An 18,689-nucleotide genomic window follows, 5' to 3' on the forward strand; every position below is an offset into this window, starting at 1 on the left:
TAGACATATGTTCTAATTATGATGGAAAAAGGCTTCTGCATACTGAAGTGTAGTTATTTAACTTAATAATGAAGAAATAAGCAACACATAGAGGGCAAAGTCTAAAGTTTTACTTTTTAGAGGCTGAGGAGTAATAACATAAATATAAGGAAGCCGTAACTTTCAGATTACTTGGAATGCTTATTTCTATTTAGGAATCTTTTTCAAGTCTTTATCCACATTCTAGCTCAGCTTCCAATCATTCCCTTATGTCATTAGTCTCTTGTTCTGATAATTCCAATATGATCTGCAGAAACCTCCTATCACCCTTATAAAATATTAGTCAAATCATATTGTTTTTACTCAGAAAAAAAAAATGCGGCCAATACATAAAACTCCAATCTCTGGCCCCAACTATAAAATTGCACTGAGATGCCTTAGCCGGTGTGGCTCACTGGTTAAAGCGTCAGCCGGTGCACCAAAGGGTCTCGGGTTCAATTCCAGGTTAAGGGCACATATCTGGGTTGCAGCTTCAATCCCTGGCCCCAGTCGGGCTCGGGATGCGTGCAGGAAGCAACCAATCAATGTGTGTCTCTCACATTGATGTTTCTCTCTCTCTCTCTCTTTTTCTTCCCCTCCTCCCTCCCTCCCTCCCTCCCCCTTCACTCCCACTCTCTAAAAATCAATGAAGAAAATATCCTTGGGTAAGGATTAACAACAGCAGCAAAAAAACTGCGCTGAGATTCCAGACCTCTGACATAACAGTGTCAGGAGCTCTGCTTACTCACTCCTCAGGGAAACTGGTAAACAACTGTGTGTGTTTATAGATATACAGATAAACATATACATATACAGATACACCTTCATATATACCTACATACCCACACAAAACTATTCAAGCTCTCTGGTAATGGCCCTAAGAGCAAATAGCAAATGAAGAAATATCTATTCAGGAAAATCTATAAAAATTCAGTGAGAGAGAGGCAAGAGTTTGTGGTATTTGAACCAAGACTGCTTCCTCCCATCTTCCTGCCAGAGACCCTCTGGAGGTTGGGGGACGGAGTGGTCTACTGCAGACTGCTGCAGCCAAGAACACAGGGCACCCTGTCCACCCAGCTCCCAGCTAGAGGGCTTTCTTCCCTGGAGGAGCAGAATTTCATCATTTCTCACTCATCCTCCCTGAGCTGCTGGTTGCTGAGGCTAAGCCCCAGGTGAGTGCAGCTGAGAAGTGGGGACTCCTTTCTCCTGCCTACTTGAGAGACTCTACCTTGAATGCAGTATACTGAAAATACTGGGAAGACAGCCATTCCCTGGTTCCTGAAGCAGTAGTCCCATGCCAACAGAGGCAAGCCAAGAGGACCTCAGGTTACTCTGTGTGTGTGCATGCACCATCACCAACCACTCAGCTCCTAGAACAGGAATGTCACTCAGAGAGAAACTTGCCCCTGTCCCCAGCTCCAGAGTCTAGGCTCAAACAGCTCCTAATCTCTTGTCATTTGCAGCAAAGTGTGGAGAAGTTTAAACCTAAGGGTGTTCTCAAGAACAGTGAAGGCTGTGGTCAAGAGCAATTGAGAGATTTGTGGATCTAACTAATGAAGATACAGCCTAGACTTCTGGCAAACTAGTTTGCAGGGGAGAACCAGGGAATAAGACAGCGGGAAGGAGCCCTCTTGGATCAGAACAAATATCAAGAGAGAGACCTCAGAAACCATTCCTTCAAAGGAGTCACAATATGGTTGGGTTAGTTTGCAGAGCAATTTCTGCCATCAGGGAATTGTTGGAGTTTAACAGCTGGGAGTGGTCAAGGAAGGAGGGAAAGAAAGTGCTGCCTATGCCACTGCCTTCTCAGGGTGACTGTGGGCATACCCTAACTTCCCGGAAGAGGAGTATCTGTTTAACATCTCAGTGTGGGGGAACGTAGTGGGAGAATAACCTTCACTAAAATAATCCAGCTAGGCACTAAGCAAGTAAACACGCAGTAACAATAATAAGCCCTGGGGGATAGGAGGGGCAGTACTCACAAACTGCCACAATATCTAAAGTGCCAAGTTTCCAACAAAAAATTATGATGCATGCAGAGAAATAGGAAAGTACAACCCTTTCACTGGGGGGAAAAAACAGGGAATGGTAACTGTGAGAGAGACCAGATGTTGGGTTTAACAGAAAAAGATTTCAAAGTAGCCATTATGAATATGTTCACAGAACTACAGGAAAGCATGATTTAAAAAGTAAAGGAAGGTCTGATGACAACGTGCATCAAATAGAGAACATCACAAAAGACACAGAATTATAAAGGAACCAAATGGAAACCCTGGAATTGAGAAGTACAATAATTAAAGTAAAACATTTACTAGAGGGGCTCAATAATAGATTTGAACTGGTAGAAGAAATAATTAGTTAACTTGAAGATAGAACTATTATTCAAAAGTCAAGGCAAAATACTTTCCTAGATTTAGAAAAAAAAGGGAGGTGGATTTGTTGCTATCAGACCCACTGTACAAGAAATACTAAAGGAAGTTCTTTTGGCTGAAAGCGACTCCAGATGGTAATACAAATCCACACAAAGAAAGAGCACCAGTAAAGGTAATTATGTGATTATAAAAGACACTATAAATGCTATTTTTTCTCATTGCTTCTCTTAAGTGATTTAAAAAGCAACTGCATAAAATCAGGTGTAGGTAATGTATTGTTGGGCCTATAACAAAGAGAAGTATAATATATGTGTAATATATTGCCATAACTGCGCAAAGGAGATGGCTGAGAGTAAAGCTATAATGGGCTAAGAAAATGACAGCAAATGGTTTAAAGCAATAATTATAACACTGTATTGTTAGATTTCATCATTAATTATATGTAATGCACATTACACTAATACCACAAAAAGGGGGGAAAGGAAATAGAGCTATATAGGAGTAACATTTCTACGTATCACTGAAATTAAGCTAATATAAATACAAAGCTGATTCTGATAAGATGTATATGGTAAACTTTAAAGCAATCACTAAAAAAAAAAACCCTCAAAAAATATAATGAAATTAAAATGCTACATTAGAAAACTATTCAGTGCAAAAATAAAGGAGGAAGAGGAACAAAACGAGACATGAAACATACAGAAACAGAACTGCAATGAAATATATAACATATCTGACTGCTCTGAAATGTAAGAATGTGAATAATACTTACTTCTCAAACCACAGAGTGAGATTAGTGGTGTGCCGGATCATTTTCAGAAGATTAGGAGAATTAATTTCTTTGTCTTCTTTTGTCCACACACTTCCAACTAATTCTGATGGCTGTACAGCTCTAAAATCATAAAGACATAATTCTACGTGATACTTTTCCCTCTAGCATAGTGTTTTATTAAGTAAATGAGATAAATAAAACTAAACTCCCATATAAACTTTTCACTTACACCAACAGAAAGGTTTATGACAAGGTATAACAAAAATTATAATTATGCACCTTTTTCTATATATAAAAAAATATTTTTATGCACATACCTCTGTACTTTTATTATTGCTTTATAGTAGCATTTTGCATTGGGCAAGGTTGGGATTTCTTCATAATATCTTTCCCAGCACTTACAAATATTATTAAACAAGTTTGGGGTAGTTCTTTTAAATAATGATATATCTGTTAAAATAATCAGCTCATTGAGGATATGGTAATCACTGAAATTCATAAATCTTTTTCCCGCCTCTAAAGGGGGAGTGGAAACCCAACACAAAACACTCCTGGGAAATAAACAGACTGTAACACTGATTTTTGAGACTAGTGATGATCTTTGTTAGAAGGAGATCTATAAATTTAGTTCCTTCCTTCATTTAGTTATTAAAAATAGTTTAAAATTCTAAATAGTCCTTGTTTAAAAACTATAAACAGACATTTTTTGAGATAGTAGTTATTAATATGTAGAAAAACTGAAAAGGCTGTAACTGGCCATGACTTAAACTTGTAATTACAACGGCAGTAACTAACCTATTGAGCCCTTACTTTGTGCTAAACACTGTACATATATTGACTATTTTAAACCTCATAACAGCCCCAGAAGTAAGTATTATCATTAGCTCCATTTTACTCTTGAGGAAACTAACAGGCAGAGAGATGAAAGTTGCAAAAGAAGGTTAAAGTTGCCCAAGAATACCAAGTGAGCAAATGGTAAAGCCAGAACCTGAACTTTGCTTTACCAACAAAGGGCGACTGCAGACCTAGAGAAGCTATAAATCCAAACAAAGCAAGGGGGACTGAGGAGTGAAAGAGGAGCCCTCTGTACATCAGGCCTTACTACCAGACACTTCACATACTATCTCTTTTCTATCTTATTCCAGTCCTATAAGGCAAAAACCAGTATTTCATTTTAAAAATTAACTACTTTAAAGTGATTTTTCAGCTTGAATGTCAAATTACATACCGGTATAGGTCTGATTCAAGTAAAGTGAGTTGCCGAGCAATTTCTATTGGGTGTAAGGTAAGCAGGTCAAAAGTCTCTATGTGCCCAGGTCGGCTTATATGCCACTCAATTGTGGGAGGTGAACTCTGAAATGTAATATTATGACCTGGTCCATTGTCTCTTGCAATTTTTTTCCTTTGGATTATTTTAGTGATGGATTCAACCCATTTTTTCATTGCTTTACCTGAAATACATTTTAAATAACATTTAAATACTTTTTACAAAATATATCTTTCTATAAAAAGTTCAAATAATCAAAATGTTTTAAATGGATGTTCCCCTTTAGCATTTTTCATCTCTACTGTTCTGAAATTCAGTTCAAAATATTTTATAATCCTCCCAAGATTTATCTGCACAAATGAAATTTATAAGGATCATACATATTCACTGTTAATCTAATCAACATTGCATTTCATAAACCAAACAGTGCCAGAGGACTGAGTCCTTCGTTTCAGTATGAGTTTTTGACGTGACATTGTTTTGTACTATGCATGAAAGCACTACTACTGAACCCTTTATTTTCTGATTCTCATTTAGCATGTACAATGGAAATGGAAATTAAGTTTATCTTACACATACTTAAACCTGAACAGTCATAGTATCTTTAAAACTGGAAGAGAAGCTCTGGAGATCATTAAGCCTAGCTCCACATTACTGATGAAGAAACTTAAGTATAAAGAATCAAAGTAATTTTACCCAAAGTCATGTATCTGATGATTGGCAGTGTTAGGAATAGAACTCTTGTTTCTCGGCTCACAGTTCACTACGCTCTGCTGCCTCTCTGATGTACACACACTGTTCATCTAATGGTGGCTTAGTAACCTCTATCACTGGTGTCATAATGGCACAATAGTTCCTAACTGTCCTTACACAAACTTTCAAATAAGCATAAAGACCACATAAATTGTTACTTTTTCTATCCAACTTCAAAATAACCAGTAAGTTGATTTACTAAATGAAAATATTCAACAGGGTGATTATTGAGCAATTTGTAGGTAAAAAATGTGGTTTAATGAAAAATTTTGAAATTTTTAGAATGTTATGCTGGCACTACTATAAACACCTCCTAACAATGATCAGTAATGACATCAATTGATAGTCACTATATAGGTACTTTTATTACACATAAAACTAGGCACAAAAAAAATGTACTTCAGGGTAGTGAGCACACAATACAATATACAGATAATGTATTACAGAATTGTATTCCTGAAACCTATATAATCTTATTAACCAATGTCAACTCAATAAATTCAATTAAAAAATACCATACCTCTTACTGTTCCAATAAATTCCTCCATTCGTTGCAAAAGATATGCATCTCTTTCAAAGTCATAGAAGTGGTGCTCTACCCAATGCCGACACACATTTAACACTCTATGGTATTAAACAGAAGAATAACTGAATTACATGGGAACTTGGAACATAAAACAGAGTAACTTTCACCAAATTAAATAATCTTATAAGTGGCCTACCACTTTCAAAATCCCATGTTAATTAAGATCTATACAACAATTTCTGATAATTGCTTTTCACTCATTTTACTTGTTACCTCCTCCTTGCTTGGAAAACATCCTTATTTATTTCAGTTACTTATTTAATGCTTACCGCAGTTGTACAGGCTGTATATATTCTTTTCTAAACCTTTTTAGTTCTGCACTCAAGGGCTGATCTCCATTCTCTATAGCTATGCGATCAGCTTCTGTTGGCTCAGGCTCTGGAATTTCAAACCTAACATAAAACAGAATAAACTAATGAAAATAATAATTATATCAAATTATACAAATAGGAAACTACAAACTTTTTACTAGTCCGAACAATCAAGAGAGCACTGTTAAAAATTACCAAGGATAGACACATTAGTGAAAACAATGCTTCTATAATGTAAAGGTTAATGATCTTATAGATAAAACTAATTAGGAATACAACTAAGATGTACATGCAAAATCTAAAAATAAATATGATTATAATGTTATAGGACTGATGTTCATTTTTGGCTTGTGTAATTAATTACTCTAAATCAACTAACATAATACTTTTTAAGGGTAATGCTTGAAAAGTTGACTGCTCTTTGGCTGGATGAAACACTTCTTGATTATAGTATTTGTTCACTGACAAGCTCCATTTTCTTCAACTTGTGGTATATTTGAAAAATTCTGTTTAGAACATGTAAATCATCACATTTTGAATTTCCTAAGTCTAAATTATATATTTTATATATATATTTAAATAATCAAAGCTAACATATTATAAAATAAATGGTCTTCTAAGAGATTTTATTTCTTAAAGAAGTGCTCATGAACTACAATTTAAAGCTTATCCAATATTTCCAAGAAACATATATGATCTTAGGTTCAATATTTTTTTAAAAAAATACAGAATTTAAACATTTAAAACTGACAGACCTTTCTATTATAAGGCTCAGTAGTTCTTGAGGTTTACAAAAGGATCTGTATGTTGTAAGAAATGTCCGAACAAAATTGGGATCTAAGAAGAAAAGGAAAAATCGTATTAAAATCTTTGATTCAGAATGATTAAAACTATTATTTACATTTTCAAATGAGATCAAATAGTCAATTTTAAAAGTCCCAAAATGTTTTGACCACAGAGAATGCTTTGGACTTTATAATGAACTGCTAGACTTAGTGCCTCTTAAATTAGTGGCAATAGTATGGATACTAAAATTTTACATCAACCTATTTTCTTGACCTCTGCACAACTTTGACTAGCTGATGTTAAACTCATCATTGGCCATAGGTATGTGGAAGGAAAAAGGGAAAGGCAAGGCCAAGCATGGAAACAAGCTCCCACCTGGATCTCAGAACATCACCAGTTGGTTTATCTTCCTCGCAAAGAGAAAGGCCACAGCAATAATACATTACTTTTCCTGACATCCAGACTAGTGTACCTAAGATCAGTTTTCTAGATTTATTTCAATCATGTTAGCAGAGTATAGAACTAGAAATTGGATCTTATAATGTTGTAGATTAAGTTAAATACAGTTTCTAAATTATTTTATTTGCTAAACGTCTTTCTTAATTAAAACTGCTAAAAGATGCTTACAAACACCTATAAGTTATTAAAACGATTAAATGTGCAAGAATATGCTGATTTGGTTCTATTCACAACTTTTAATTCCTTTTATTTCAAGTGGTCACAATGAGTTGTCATAAAAGTAGGAGTTTCCAACCCCTTCCAGCAGAGGACCTACTTTTCATTCACATCTCCATGAAATAAAACAGGTGGCTGGCTGAGTGTGATCACTTCCCCAGGCCTGGCCTATTGCAGTCTCTGCCTGATAGTATTCTCTCAAGTTGTGTCATCGGCACAAGAGACCTGTGCAGTCATCTTCTATATAAGGGGGGAGAAACATCTTCCCACAATGGGAAAAAAAATCACTTCTATAACTCAGATTTTATCAAGGTCCACATTTAGTTGTAAGAGTCGTTAAAAAGGAGGAGGAAGAAGTTCATTAACTTGAATATTTTACTGGGAGAATCGTTTCCTATTTTACATTATGGGCTGGTATGCTCTAATTTAATAATAAACTCATTGAGAGTAGCAAGTACATACCTTTATTTTTGTTAGGCTATATACACACTGTGGACCATTTATACGAAGTGCAATGTCTTTTATTAGCACAGGATTTAGCAAGAATCAGAATTAATTTGTTCGGAAAATTTCTATTTAGGCTGATTTTGTCTGATTAAGAATCATCCTAAATTTAGCCTTACAATAAAATAATTATAATACTTTAACTTTTCCCCCCTAAAAGCTAATTCATGGATTTATCACAAAACTGAAATCTATTTCCAATCGATTGGTTTATGTGGTTATCAAGATAATAAATTGATTTAAATATCAGAAAACCTTGAATTTAAGATTATAATACTTTAAGTTAAAGAAAAATTTAATAACAAAAATACATTGGTTTTAAATGCCCCTCTTCTCTTTTTGCTTTATACCTTCTGAGGCTAGAATGGGTTGCTGATAAAAGTAATTTAAACACATACAACCCTTTAGTAATTTCCTCTGTTGGTATTTTATTGTTTGTCTTCAGTTACAGAGTTCCTCAAACGTTAAAGACTAATGTCTCATCCAGAAGAAAAGATTTTAAAACAGAAGGCTGTACAAGATTTTAAAACAGAGATTTATATCGGTTTCATCACAGTCCTCCCTTTCAAGAATCTTCTTCCTGTTCTGCAAATCTATTTGTAAGGTGAGGCTACTCAAAACATCATGTGTTTAGGAAGCAAAAGCAGTGGCCACTGTAGAGATGCTGAGCTATCACTGTTGGAGAGAGAGCCCAGACCTTCAGTACAAAGTGCTCCAAGTATCCCTGAGTTCTGTTTTAAATTTAGGGTGACCTGACCTTTCTTTAAAAGAAAAGTTTCAGTCTAAAATCAATATCCAGATCCATTCCTTCTCAAATGCCAACTAAGTCAGGCTAAAAAGTTGTGGGGTATTAAAGGTACTTTTAAGTTGAAAATCAGAATAAAAGTTCTTAGTGAATTAAAAAAATATATTTTTAAAAAACTGGCTATTTTTAAAGGCATATGATTTTAAAAATGGTAATAGTTTGGCGAAGGCCTGGTGGGGGGGTATGAAGGTTGGAGGGGGGACCACTGGGGGGGAAAGGGGGACATCTGTAATACTTTCAACAATAAAGATAACTTAAAAGCAAATAAAGATTTATTATAGTAAAAAAATTAATAAAAATGCAGTTTATTTTAAATCTACAATGATATTAATATTGGATGTAAAATTACAACCTAGTGAAAACTCACCCTTTTGTAAACTATAAATAATGTCTAATAAAATGAGAAATAGAATTTTTTTTTAAAAAGTGGTCATTTCATCTTAAACCAAAACATCTGGCCATTTCAGTCCATTAGTAACTGATGACAGTACTGAGAAAGTCATGATGTGCGTCAGTGCCACATCAGTCAAGGGGGATCACGTCAATTTCTGATGTCTGTTCTACAAGGTTCTCAAGCAGCATTCTCATAATTTATCCATATGATTTCTCTGAAGTGATAGGGCCAGGGATATTTTTCCTTTTCTACATATGAGAGAAGTAACTAAGACTTATCTAGGGTCACACAATAGAATGACAGATGGTACCATAATCTAGACTGTGTAATTCCTGATTTTTTTTTCCTACTGTATCATATAACCTCCCTGGATTAAAGAATACCTTAAGGTTTACAGAGCTGTGAGATCTAAATAGAAAGAATGAATCCATGAATTATATAATTGCTATAGAAATTTACATAAAAGATTAATTCAGAATATGGCTATAAACTGCTAATTTTGGGTAAAGGCACTAGAAAGTCATTGAAAAATTAGCAGTCTAACTGTGATTCTGTAATTCTTGTTAAGCCTTCTCCCAGGTTTTAGGAAGTAGCAGCTATACCTTCCTGTACTCTGTATTCAGAAGAGTTTCTGAAGCTAAAGGTGAAATAAACACTCCCACAATCATCAGTTATACTCAGTTCTAGAGTGACTCAAGTTTAAGTTGTTTTTAGCTTGATCAGAAATAAGAGCAGTCTTGCCAAAAGAAAAAACCAGCAGAGGCTAAAAATAAACCAAGAAAATTTGGCAAAAGTTTAAGTACTTTCAAAAAAATATCTTAAAGGCTGCATATATTACCAGGCTTTATAAATTTAGACTCTATTTTGAGTCTAACACAATGGAAAACTGCTAATGAATGAATAACTTATATTAAGAGAGGACATAACATCTGCATTTTAAATTTTTTACAAAAAAGGGTACATATTCCAGAAGCTGTTTGTACTTCTATTGAGTTCCCCATTTCAGTGATTGTAACATACACCATGTCACACTACACTAGAGACCTTTATCTTACCGATGATGTAAAGGACTAAAATAATTTGATAGTTTAAAAATACCCATTAATAAAGACAGGTTATATAATTTTGTAAGAAAACAAAGGACCTACTTACATTTATCAGGTAATGATAAAAGCTAAGTTTCATATTGTCTCTGTTCGTTTTGAGTAGCAGTTATCTATCTGTATTATAAAATTATTATTTCTGGGACAATGGAAGGCAAATGCATAAAAATACAAAAGCCAGGCTGGTACGGTTTAAAATATAAGCACAAACAAATATTTGTAGAGAAAATTTAAATCAACTATTTCAATATTCTCCTCTCTCTATTTATTACTCGCTTGCAGATGTAATTCCACAAACCTCTTTCTCACACTAACCCCTAATGGATTTCAATATAAGCAATGACAAAAACTTCCTCTGTGGTTTTTCTCTTCTATCTGACTCAAATTCCTGTACTAAGATTTCCACCATGCTCACCAGCTGCTCAGCATCCCTCTCTCTAATCAAATACCTGCCAGCTATCAGCAAGTCCCTGGTCTAGGCCTAGGTTATTTCAAACATGAGTTGTAGTTACTATTTTCTGCTGGTTTTCTAGCTGCCTGTCTTCCCCACTCTAAAACTGCTCTTAGATAATATTTTATTGCACAGTTCTTTAATATCTGAGAAACTCAGAACGTATTTACATTAATGTTCAGAATATAGCATACTGGATTTGAGGTGATAAATCCAATCCTTTTTATTTTATGTACTTATTTTGATCAATACTTGACATTTTATTTGACAAGGTCAATGAAATTTATGAGATATTTATTATCTAGAGAGTTACTTATGTAAAGAATACCCATCCCCCAGCCACCACAGTGAAACACTGTTCATCAGGATGTGTGTTCACGTGATAATTCTCCGTTTAATACAGCCATTGAAAAAGCTACAAGAAACAATAAGCTCCTCAACAAGGATTTATAAACAATCACTCTTGAATTCCTTAAAAAAGGAAACAGACCGCTATGCTGACGCACAAACACTTAAAAAAAAATCAGAGTTTAAAAATAGAACAGCACTGCCCTATAGATCAAAAACTATTCAAAAGATTTTTTTTTTTAAATTAAAACACCCAAACTGAGCTTATATAGTACACAAATTCAAAAGAAATCTGATGCAGATTTTTGAAGATTTTCTATATGAAGGCATAAAATAGCAGTAAATACTTTAAAATATCAATTAGCTGTTTTTTTCAGTATCATATTCCAAAAAAGGGAAGTTCATGGTGCATGGGAAACACCTTTTCCCCACACTTTGATATGAAGGTTTTATTTCCACATAATACCAGTTACCTCAAGGTCACCTCATATGTCTAAAATAGGACATCAAACCAGACATAGCATCACTAAACATTTCTTTACCCATGCTGTTTTAAGTCTCAATATCAATTTATACTTTATTTCCTATAACTGTAACCAAAGTGAAATTCCTACTCTCATCTCCTCTTTATGCATGTTGCCTTGTGCCTTCTTATTGTATAGATAAGGAAAGTCTCCTCATATTCCTGCCAGATTCAAAATGATCCATCTAACTAGATCATTTTCCCCCTAGCACTGTGGGTGAATTCCAAAGTTCTGATGTAGTTAGTGAATTATATGTCCAGAAACACTGGATCTGAGAGACAAACTATAAGATTCCATATAAGACCCTACTGCAATCTTTTAAGCAAGTAAGCACTTTCTCATTCACCTATATTTAATTTTTTCACCCAGAAAGCTTTCATTTACAGAGCAAACAACACTGATAGACTAATGACGGGGTTTTGTTAAAAACTAAAATTATGATGACCAATTGTAACTATATAATAAAATATTTGCATTAAAATGAAAAGTTTATAGTTAGAACTTATTTCCTATTTCAATAAGAAGAAAATTACTCTGACTATAATAGACCTGTTTTCTCAGAAATTAACAAGCCATTTATATTAATGGCAATTCAAACCAAGCAAGTAAGTTTCTTTATTTTTATTATTCAATACACATAACAAAAATTATATTCCAATGAAAAGAGCTGATATGACCTCTGGCAAATCACATACTCTTCAGGGGCCTTGGGTTTTCATCTAATAAAGTGAAGAATTGGTCACCTCATCTAACACTAGATATCTATAGCTTTATTTGATAAATTATTGCTAAAACATTTGAGGGATCAAGTTGGCTGGAGACAAAGTGAAGTCTGAATTAAGTAACGTTAAACTAGTTTTTCTTTTGCTTTTTATGACAATGTGTGACCAACCTATAACCTAAAAAATATCTGTAATTAGTGATGGTTTGTTATTACATTGTATTATAATCAATGTCTTTTATTTTAACTCTATACAATAAAAATGCATGTTAAATTTTAGCTTTTGTTTCAATGTAAGTCACAACTTGCACTTGTATGTCATAGCAAATAACCAACCCCTCATCCCCCCCAAAAAGAAGGAAAAGGGCAGACCAATAGTTCTTAAAACAAACGATAACTTGATCTGTTATCATTGTAGTGAGGACTCAAGAGTTCATTTGAACTGGAAGAGAAATAGTAACTGCTTAAAAAATTACTGCCTTCATGTTTTACAAGTTTATAGATGATCTATTAAAAACACACTCTATTGGCAGTAATACATTCAGTAATAGACCTTACAAAGAGCCTAAACAAACTAGTAATACTAATTTGTGTGTGCTGTAAACCACAACTCACAAAAACTGCTTGTGGATTCTAGTTATACCAGTAACACATTAATGATGCAAGTTAAAATAGTCAAGCTTCAAAAGAGGAAAAGAAAAATGTTAAAAAACTTAGCCACATGCTTTTAAAACCAACGTTAATGAGAGAAATTTTTTATAAACGAACTTTTTTAAAATGTAAGAGAATCTTGTCAATTTAAATTTGAATATACTTATCTTTGCAAAGTTCTACAAATCTAGAAATTTAACTATTTTATATTAACTAGAAGGAGGACCATTTAAAATATTATTCTATTAAAAAATATATATATATTATTCTACTCAAAAACTAAACATTAATATAAATGAGAGCAACTATCAAAAGTAGCTAATAAAACACCATGGCAAAAGTACTCTGACCACAGACTTGGCTAGTGTGTACATTAAGGAGAGAAGACTGCCACGTTTATAGAAATACTGTTAGCTATGCTTGTTCAAATTTTGTTTTAAAGTGTCCTCATTAAAAACAAATAAATAAAAGGCAGTTTCCCAGAAAAAAAATATTTAATTAGAATTCTGCAACTACTTACTAAAAATTGTTAAGTTAGGTCTGTGAAATACAGCAGTTTAAAGAAAATGTTTAGCATTAACAATCATAAGTTCTGTGAAATACAGCACAGAGCTTAAAGAAAACTTTTATTATTAACAATTGAGTTTTACAGAAACAATTATATTACAAGTTTTGGAATCTGAAAATGTCTTCCAGTTCAAATACCACTGACTTATGATAGTAAACACTAGTAAGTCTTCTTCTTCAGCATTTGCCACTTATATTTCTCTACAGAAAATAGTAAAATTTCTGTCTTAGGAGTTTTACTATTAAATAGGAGAGTTAATTTTACTCTAAACAGTGTAAAAACTCAAAACAAAGGTTTTTAAAAGGAAACAATGGACAGTTTAGAAAGCTTATGCTAAGAAATTCTGTGACTTCTAAGACACTTAAAACTCAGAATGATGTGGCAAGAACAACAATTTGAACTTTTATTACCTTAAAAATTCTTTAAAAGTAGCAAAGAAATCATTATTTTGCAACCACAAAATTTGGGTAATTTAATAAAACATTTTTGTAGCTATATTCTAGATCTTAAAGAGAAATTAATGAAGATCAATGAAACATGTAGGTCCCATTAATTACTGAAAATTGTACCTTCTCTCAAAAATAGTTTCATATGTAAAAAAGATGACAGAATAATCTTTCTTTTTAAATTTCCTGTGCCTGGACTTATTTTTGGGTCAGTATAATGAGAATACACTAACTACAAGAGTTTCTAGGTGAAAAATCAATAGTAAAATTGGAATCCCAGGCTAGTCTTTCACTATATTCATTATATTTCAGCTACTGCCTGCTATTACCAAACAGTACGTGCTTACAGAACCCAAACTGCTTTTAAAATTAGCCTGTGGAAAATACTATTATTTTACTACAGAAAAGGCTAGCAAAAGAACTACCAATTAGAGGCCAAATAAAAAATAAAAACAAAACACTGGCTTATTCATCCCAGAGACATGTGGAGATAATGAAATACGTTTACACAGTGCTTTGATGTCACTGATCAAAATATTCTAACCTAATTTTATATTTTTGCAAGGTGACCCTGATAATATCCAGGCCATATAAGTAGTTCTGACTGGACATTTAATACATTGAACTGATTAACATTATCAAATACTATTCATCTTTATTACAGTGGATTAATGGATATCTTTAAAAGCTTAATTTAACTGGTTCCAGAATAGTTTCCAGAGAGAAGTGAGAACCTACTTATAGGACTTTAAAAACTGAAGAAAAATTTCCCCAGAAACACACATCTAGAGATAAGAATATATTTAAGCAAGAAGTATGGAGATTGAGGTTAACTTTCACATTCAACTATTTAAGAACAGTATTACTTTTGATTTTACGTGTTTTTGTAATAAAAACATTCTCTGAAAATAAGTTTGCATGTATATTTACAAGAGCTTTGACATACAGTACTTCATTTATTCTTTCCAAAAATATTATAAGATAGCTGTTGTGGTGTTGATTTTTGAGACCGTAAGGAACTATAGTAGAGTGAGGGTATAGTCCAAATTCAATGCTCTTTCCACTATACCACTCTCTGCAGTATTTTACAATTATCAAAGCTCCCACTACGCAGGGAAGCTGAAGGCTGAAAAACATTGGATTATCATTTGTTAATTACTTTATTAGGAAAAATAAAATTACTTAAAAATGAATCATTATGTGACTGTCCCTTACCTCTCAAACATTATATTTGATTCACCTATAGCAATCTTCCTAGGTGTTTTGGGCATGTTTGTCTCTAAAAGTTGCCCTAAGGCAAAACTGTTTTCTTCAATAACACCAGTTGTAAAAAGCAAAAAGAAAACAAAAACAAAAACAAAAAACCACAAAAATTGAAAACTTAAATGACTTCCAGGACTGCTAAATTTAGTAAGTTTTAGGAATGGAAATTAAGAAAAAGCAATGCTGTGTATATTTGTACTGACAGCACAATTGTGGTGATGGATGTATATTAAAATTTTTACTGATTTTATAATCTCAATAATAGAAAGAAAAAAGAGGTAAAGATGTAAATAGGTTTTAAGAGAGATCCTAATAGTGATGATTTAGCAGTACTTTTAGTCTTGCTGATGCCACTTTCTAACTGGGTAAATTCAGCCAAGTGACATTACTTTTTCATAACTCTGATTGTAAACTTAAAATAATATAAGTAAATGTGGTAGGAAAAAGTATAAAATTTCAAAGAAATGTAAACGGCAGTATTTTTAATCAAAGAAAAGTGAACTCTGATAATGCAGAGGTCTTGTGTTAGTTTGCTTTCTATTTTAGGCACAATGACCAGCGCAGAAAAAAAATCAGCTTCAAGCAGGAAAATAAAAGTCACAGCAAATGCTTATTTCTTACCTGCATACATATGGTATGTGAGCCTCTCTATGAGTTTAATAACAGTTCCTGCTTTGATAATTGGAATTCCAGCCTTGGGCTGCATGTTTTCTTCAAATATTATATTCTCTTCAGAGTCAGGCTCTGCAAATCTATAAACGTCAGCACTAGGGAGCCTCATCTGCTCCTCCTTCTCTTCCTGTAGCATTGTCACATCAAGCATCCTTTCCAGTGTACTCCGGTACTGTAAAGATATCAATGCTGCCATCCAATTGTTCTTCTCTTCAGCTGACTTGGCAGAAAATATAACACTATTTTCATCTTTTAAAATTATTTCAAAAGCATGCTTGTACTCACTGGTGTCATCTTTGTCATTAATTTGTACCTTTCTCATAAAAAACTTTTCTTTAAGACGATATTCTGCATTGCTAGCACCAGGAAGTCTTGGCTGCCCATGATTTGATTTACAGCAAATCATTAAGCCATCAAAGAGAAATATGTGTCTCTCATGTTTGGCTCCTACACGTGTAAGAGTTCCTTCCATTATAAACTCATTGCAACACTGTCCAATGTCTTTTCCCTCCCAACCATCAATATTCTTCTGAATCTCATTCATTTTCTTGATTGCTAGTTGTTTCCCCTTCATTTGCTGACTATAAAACCGACATGCAGATTCACTGGGACAAAGGAAAAAACATTATTAGTACACAGATGACAAGAGAACCTAAAACTTATGTAAATAAAGGACAACGTAAAAGTACATTTTAAAAAGTTACATTAAGGTTTTACTAATTCTTGAATTATATTAGTGTTATAAACTTGCACAATTTTGGAAACTGAAGCAACACAGTAGAGACTTTTTTAGTGCTCTAAAAAGAACAATGACTACTGACAAAATTCTGCCTTATAAATTCAGCTACAGAATAATTATTTCTACCTTGGCTACAAATATTTAGAATGATAAATATTAAAAACTAGCACTATATAGTGGGAAAAAAGTAATTTAAGAGGTTTAAAAAATTATTTAGAAATGCTCAAGTGAACAAGACCCAAAGTTAAAAAACATGCACATATTATCATTAGGAAACTGGAAGCAATGCTATCAGAATTAATACCTCAAGTTATATAACCCCTAAAATAAGGGCTACTTTGACAGAACAATGATGTTGACATAAATCTACCCAATACATTTTGCTCTGTCTCTCCTTTAGCTTACCAGTTGACTCTCAGGAGGTCTTGTCTGGGAGTATGCAAGGAAAATGCACAATATGAAAGGTTTTTCAAACAATAACAAATTCTCTTGGCTTTGATGTCACTTCCTCTGAAAGACCAAGCTTGTCACTAAAACTATTTTCTTCATTGTTTACTTGAGAGGGGAACTGGGATCTCTGAATTTATACACCATAATATTCAAGGTGAAAAAAAAAGGATTATAAAAAGCAAAAATATTCACCTCAGCCTTCGTTTCGCAAGGCTTTTAGAACATATTTTTTCCATACCACTCTGAACATTAAGTAAAGCTGTTATTGCTTGTTTCAAACATTCCTTGTCTTCTTGATCTTCACTCTTTTCTTCTAACTGCTGTAAAGTGAAAATGATAAATCTGAACCAGTAGAACAGTTTTGGACCAAAAAAAAAATAAGCCCATTTCATTTAAGGAAAAAGCTAACATTGATTTTTCTACCACAATAAAATTTTAAATGTTCCAAAATATATTGAGTCTTATTCTTCTTTATATCAACATGCAACCAAGTTTTCCACATTAAAAAAAAAGAGTAGAAGCAATGTTAAAAGAATTCACAGCCACCCTGGCTGGTTTTGCCCAGTGGTTAGAGCGTCAGCTCCCGGACTGAAGGGTTCTGGGTTCGATTCTGGCCAAGGGCATGTACCTCGGATGTGGGCACTTGCAGGAGGCAACCAATTGATGTGTCTCTCTCACATCAATGTTTCTTTCTCTCTTCCACTCTCCGAAAAGCAATGGAAAATGTCCTTGGGTGAGGATTAAGAAAAAAAAGAATTCGCATCCTTGTGGCAGACAGTTTGCAGCTTCTCAGACGCATATTTCTGACAAGGAATGAGGAATAGACATTTTTTACTTCATAGGACTAAATAGCAGTAGGCACACACATGAGATCTTTTTGAAGTGTGGGATTTGGCTTAGGTTTCTAATTCCACTAGTAATGTTCTAGGTACTGGGATGATAAAGAAGATAAATATACAGAAAAGGATGCAGTATGATGGAGAGGAACTTGACACAAAATCTAGGATCAAGTTTTAACTCCACTTCTGTGTGACCTTGGGGCAAATAAATTGACTTCTGAGCTTCACATTCCCCATCTATTAGATGAGTTTTTTAGTTTTTTAACAAAAATCCTGCCATGCCTACTTTATCAGTTTGTTATTAAAAATCAAAGCATTTTGGGAAGATCCAAGATGGCGGTGGAGTAGGTGGATGTTACACTCACCTCTTCCCAGGATCAAACTGGAATTACAACTAAAACGTAGATCAACCTGAATAAACAACTGAAGACTAGCTGAAAAAAAGGCTTATAACCAAGGATTTACAGAAGCCATACTGAGACTGGTAGGAAGGGCGGAGATGCAAAAAGGGCTGGCCACACTCCCATAGGCTGCAGCTGAGATTCTGGAAGGAATATCTTAGCTGCAAAGGTTCCCTCTGAGGAGCTGGGGGTCTCAACCCCAAGCCTGGCTCCCCAACCCAAAGCACCAGAGCCAGAAAGAGGTGGCCACATTAACATCTGGCTGTGAAA

At 33.9% G+C, this 18,689-nt stretch overlaps 1 protein-coding gene across 7 annotated transcripts in view; it reads right to left on the reverse strand.

The window, feature by feature from the left end:
* The window catches only part of SOS1 (SOS Ras/Rac guanine nucleotide exchange factor 1), a 108,503-nt gene that overhangs the window by 23,786 nt on the left and 66,028 nt on the right, over window positions 1–18,689 (reverse strand). For all 7 annotated transcript variants that reach the window (XM_087823492.1, XM_087823491.1, XM_087823493.1 and 4 more), the window contains 7 exons: window positions 17,372–17,499; window positions 15,940–16,595; window positions 6,835–6,916; window positions 6,038–6,160; window positions 5,703–5,806; window positions 4,391–4,613; window positions 3,163–3,282 (listed from right to left, as the gene is read on the reverse strand). In XM_087823492.1, the coding sequence (XP_087679618.1) occupies window positions 3,163–3,282; window positions 4,391–4,613; window positions 5,703–5,806; window positions 6,038–6,160; window positions 6,835–6,916; window positions 15,940–16,595; window positions 17,372–17,499 (1,436 nt within the window). The remainder of the gene's footprint in view (window positions 1–3,162; window positions 3,283–4,390; window positions 4,614–5,702; window positions 5,807–6,037; window positions 6,161–6,834; window positions 6,917–15,939; window positions 16,596–17,371; window positions 17,500–18,689) is intronic.

Source organism: Miniopterus natalensis, chromosome 13, assembly GCF_054644295.1.
Source record: "Miniopterus natalensis isolate mMinNat1 chromosome 13, mMinNat1.hap1, whole genome shotgun sequence".
Taxonomy (NCBI): domain Eukaryota; kingdom Metazoa; phylum Chordata; class Mammalia; order Chiroptera; family Miniopteridae; genus Miniopterus; species Miniopterus natalensis.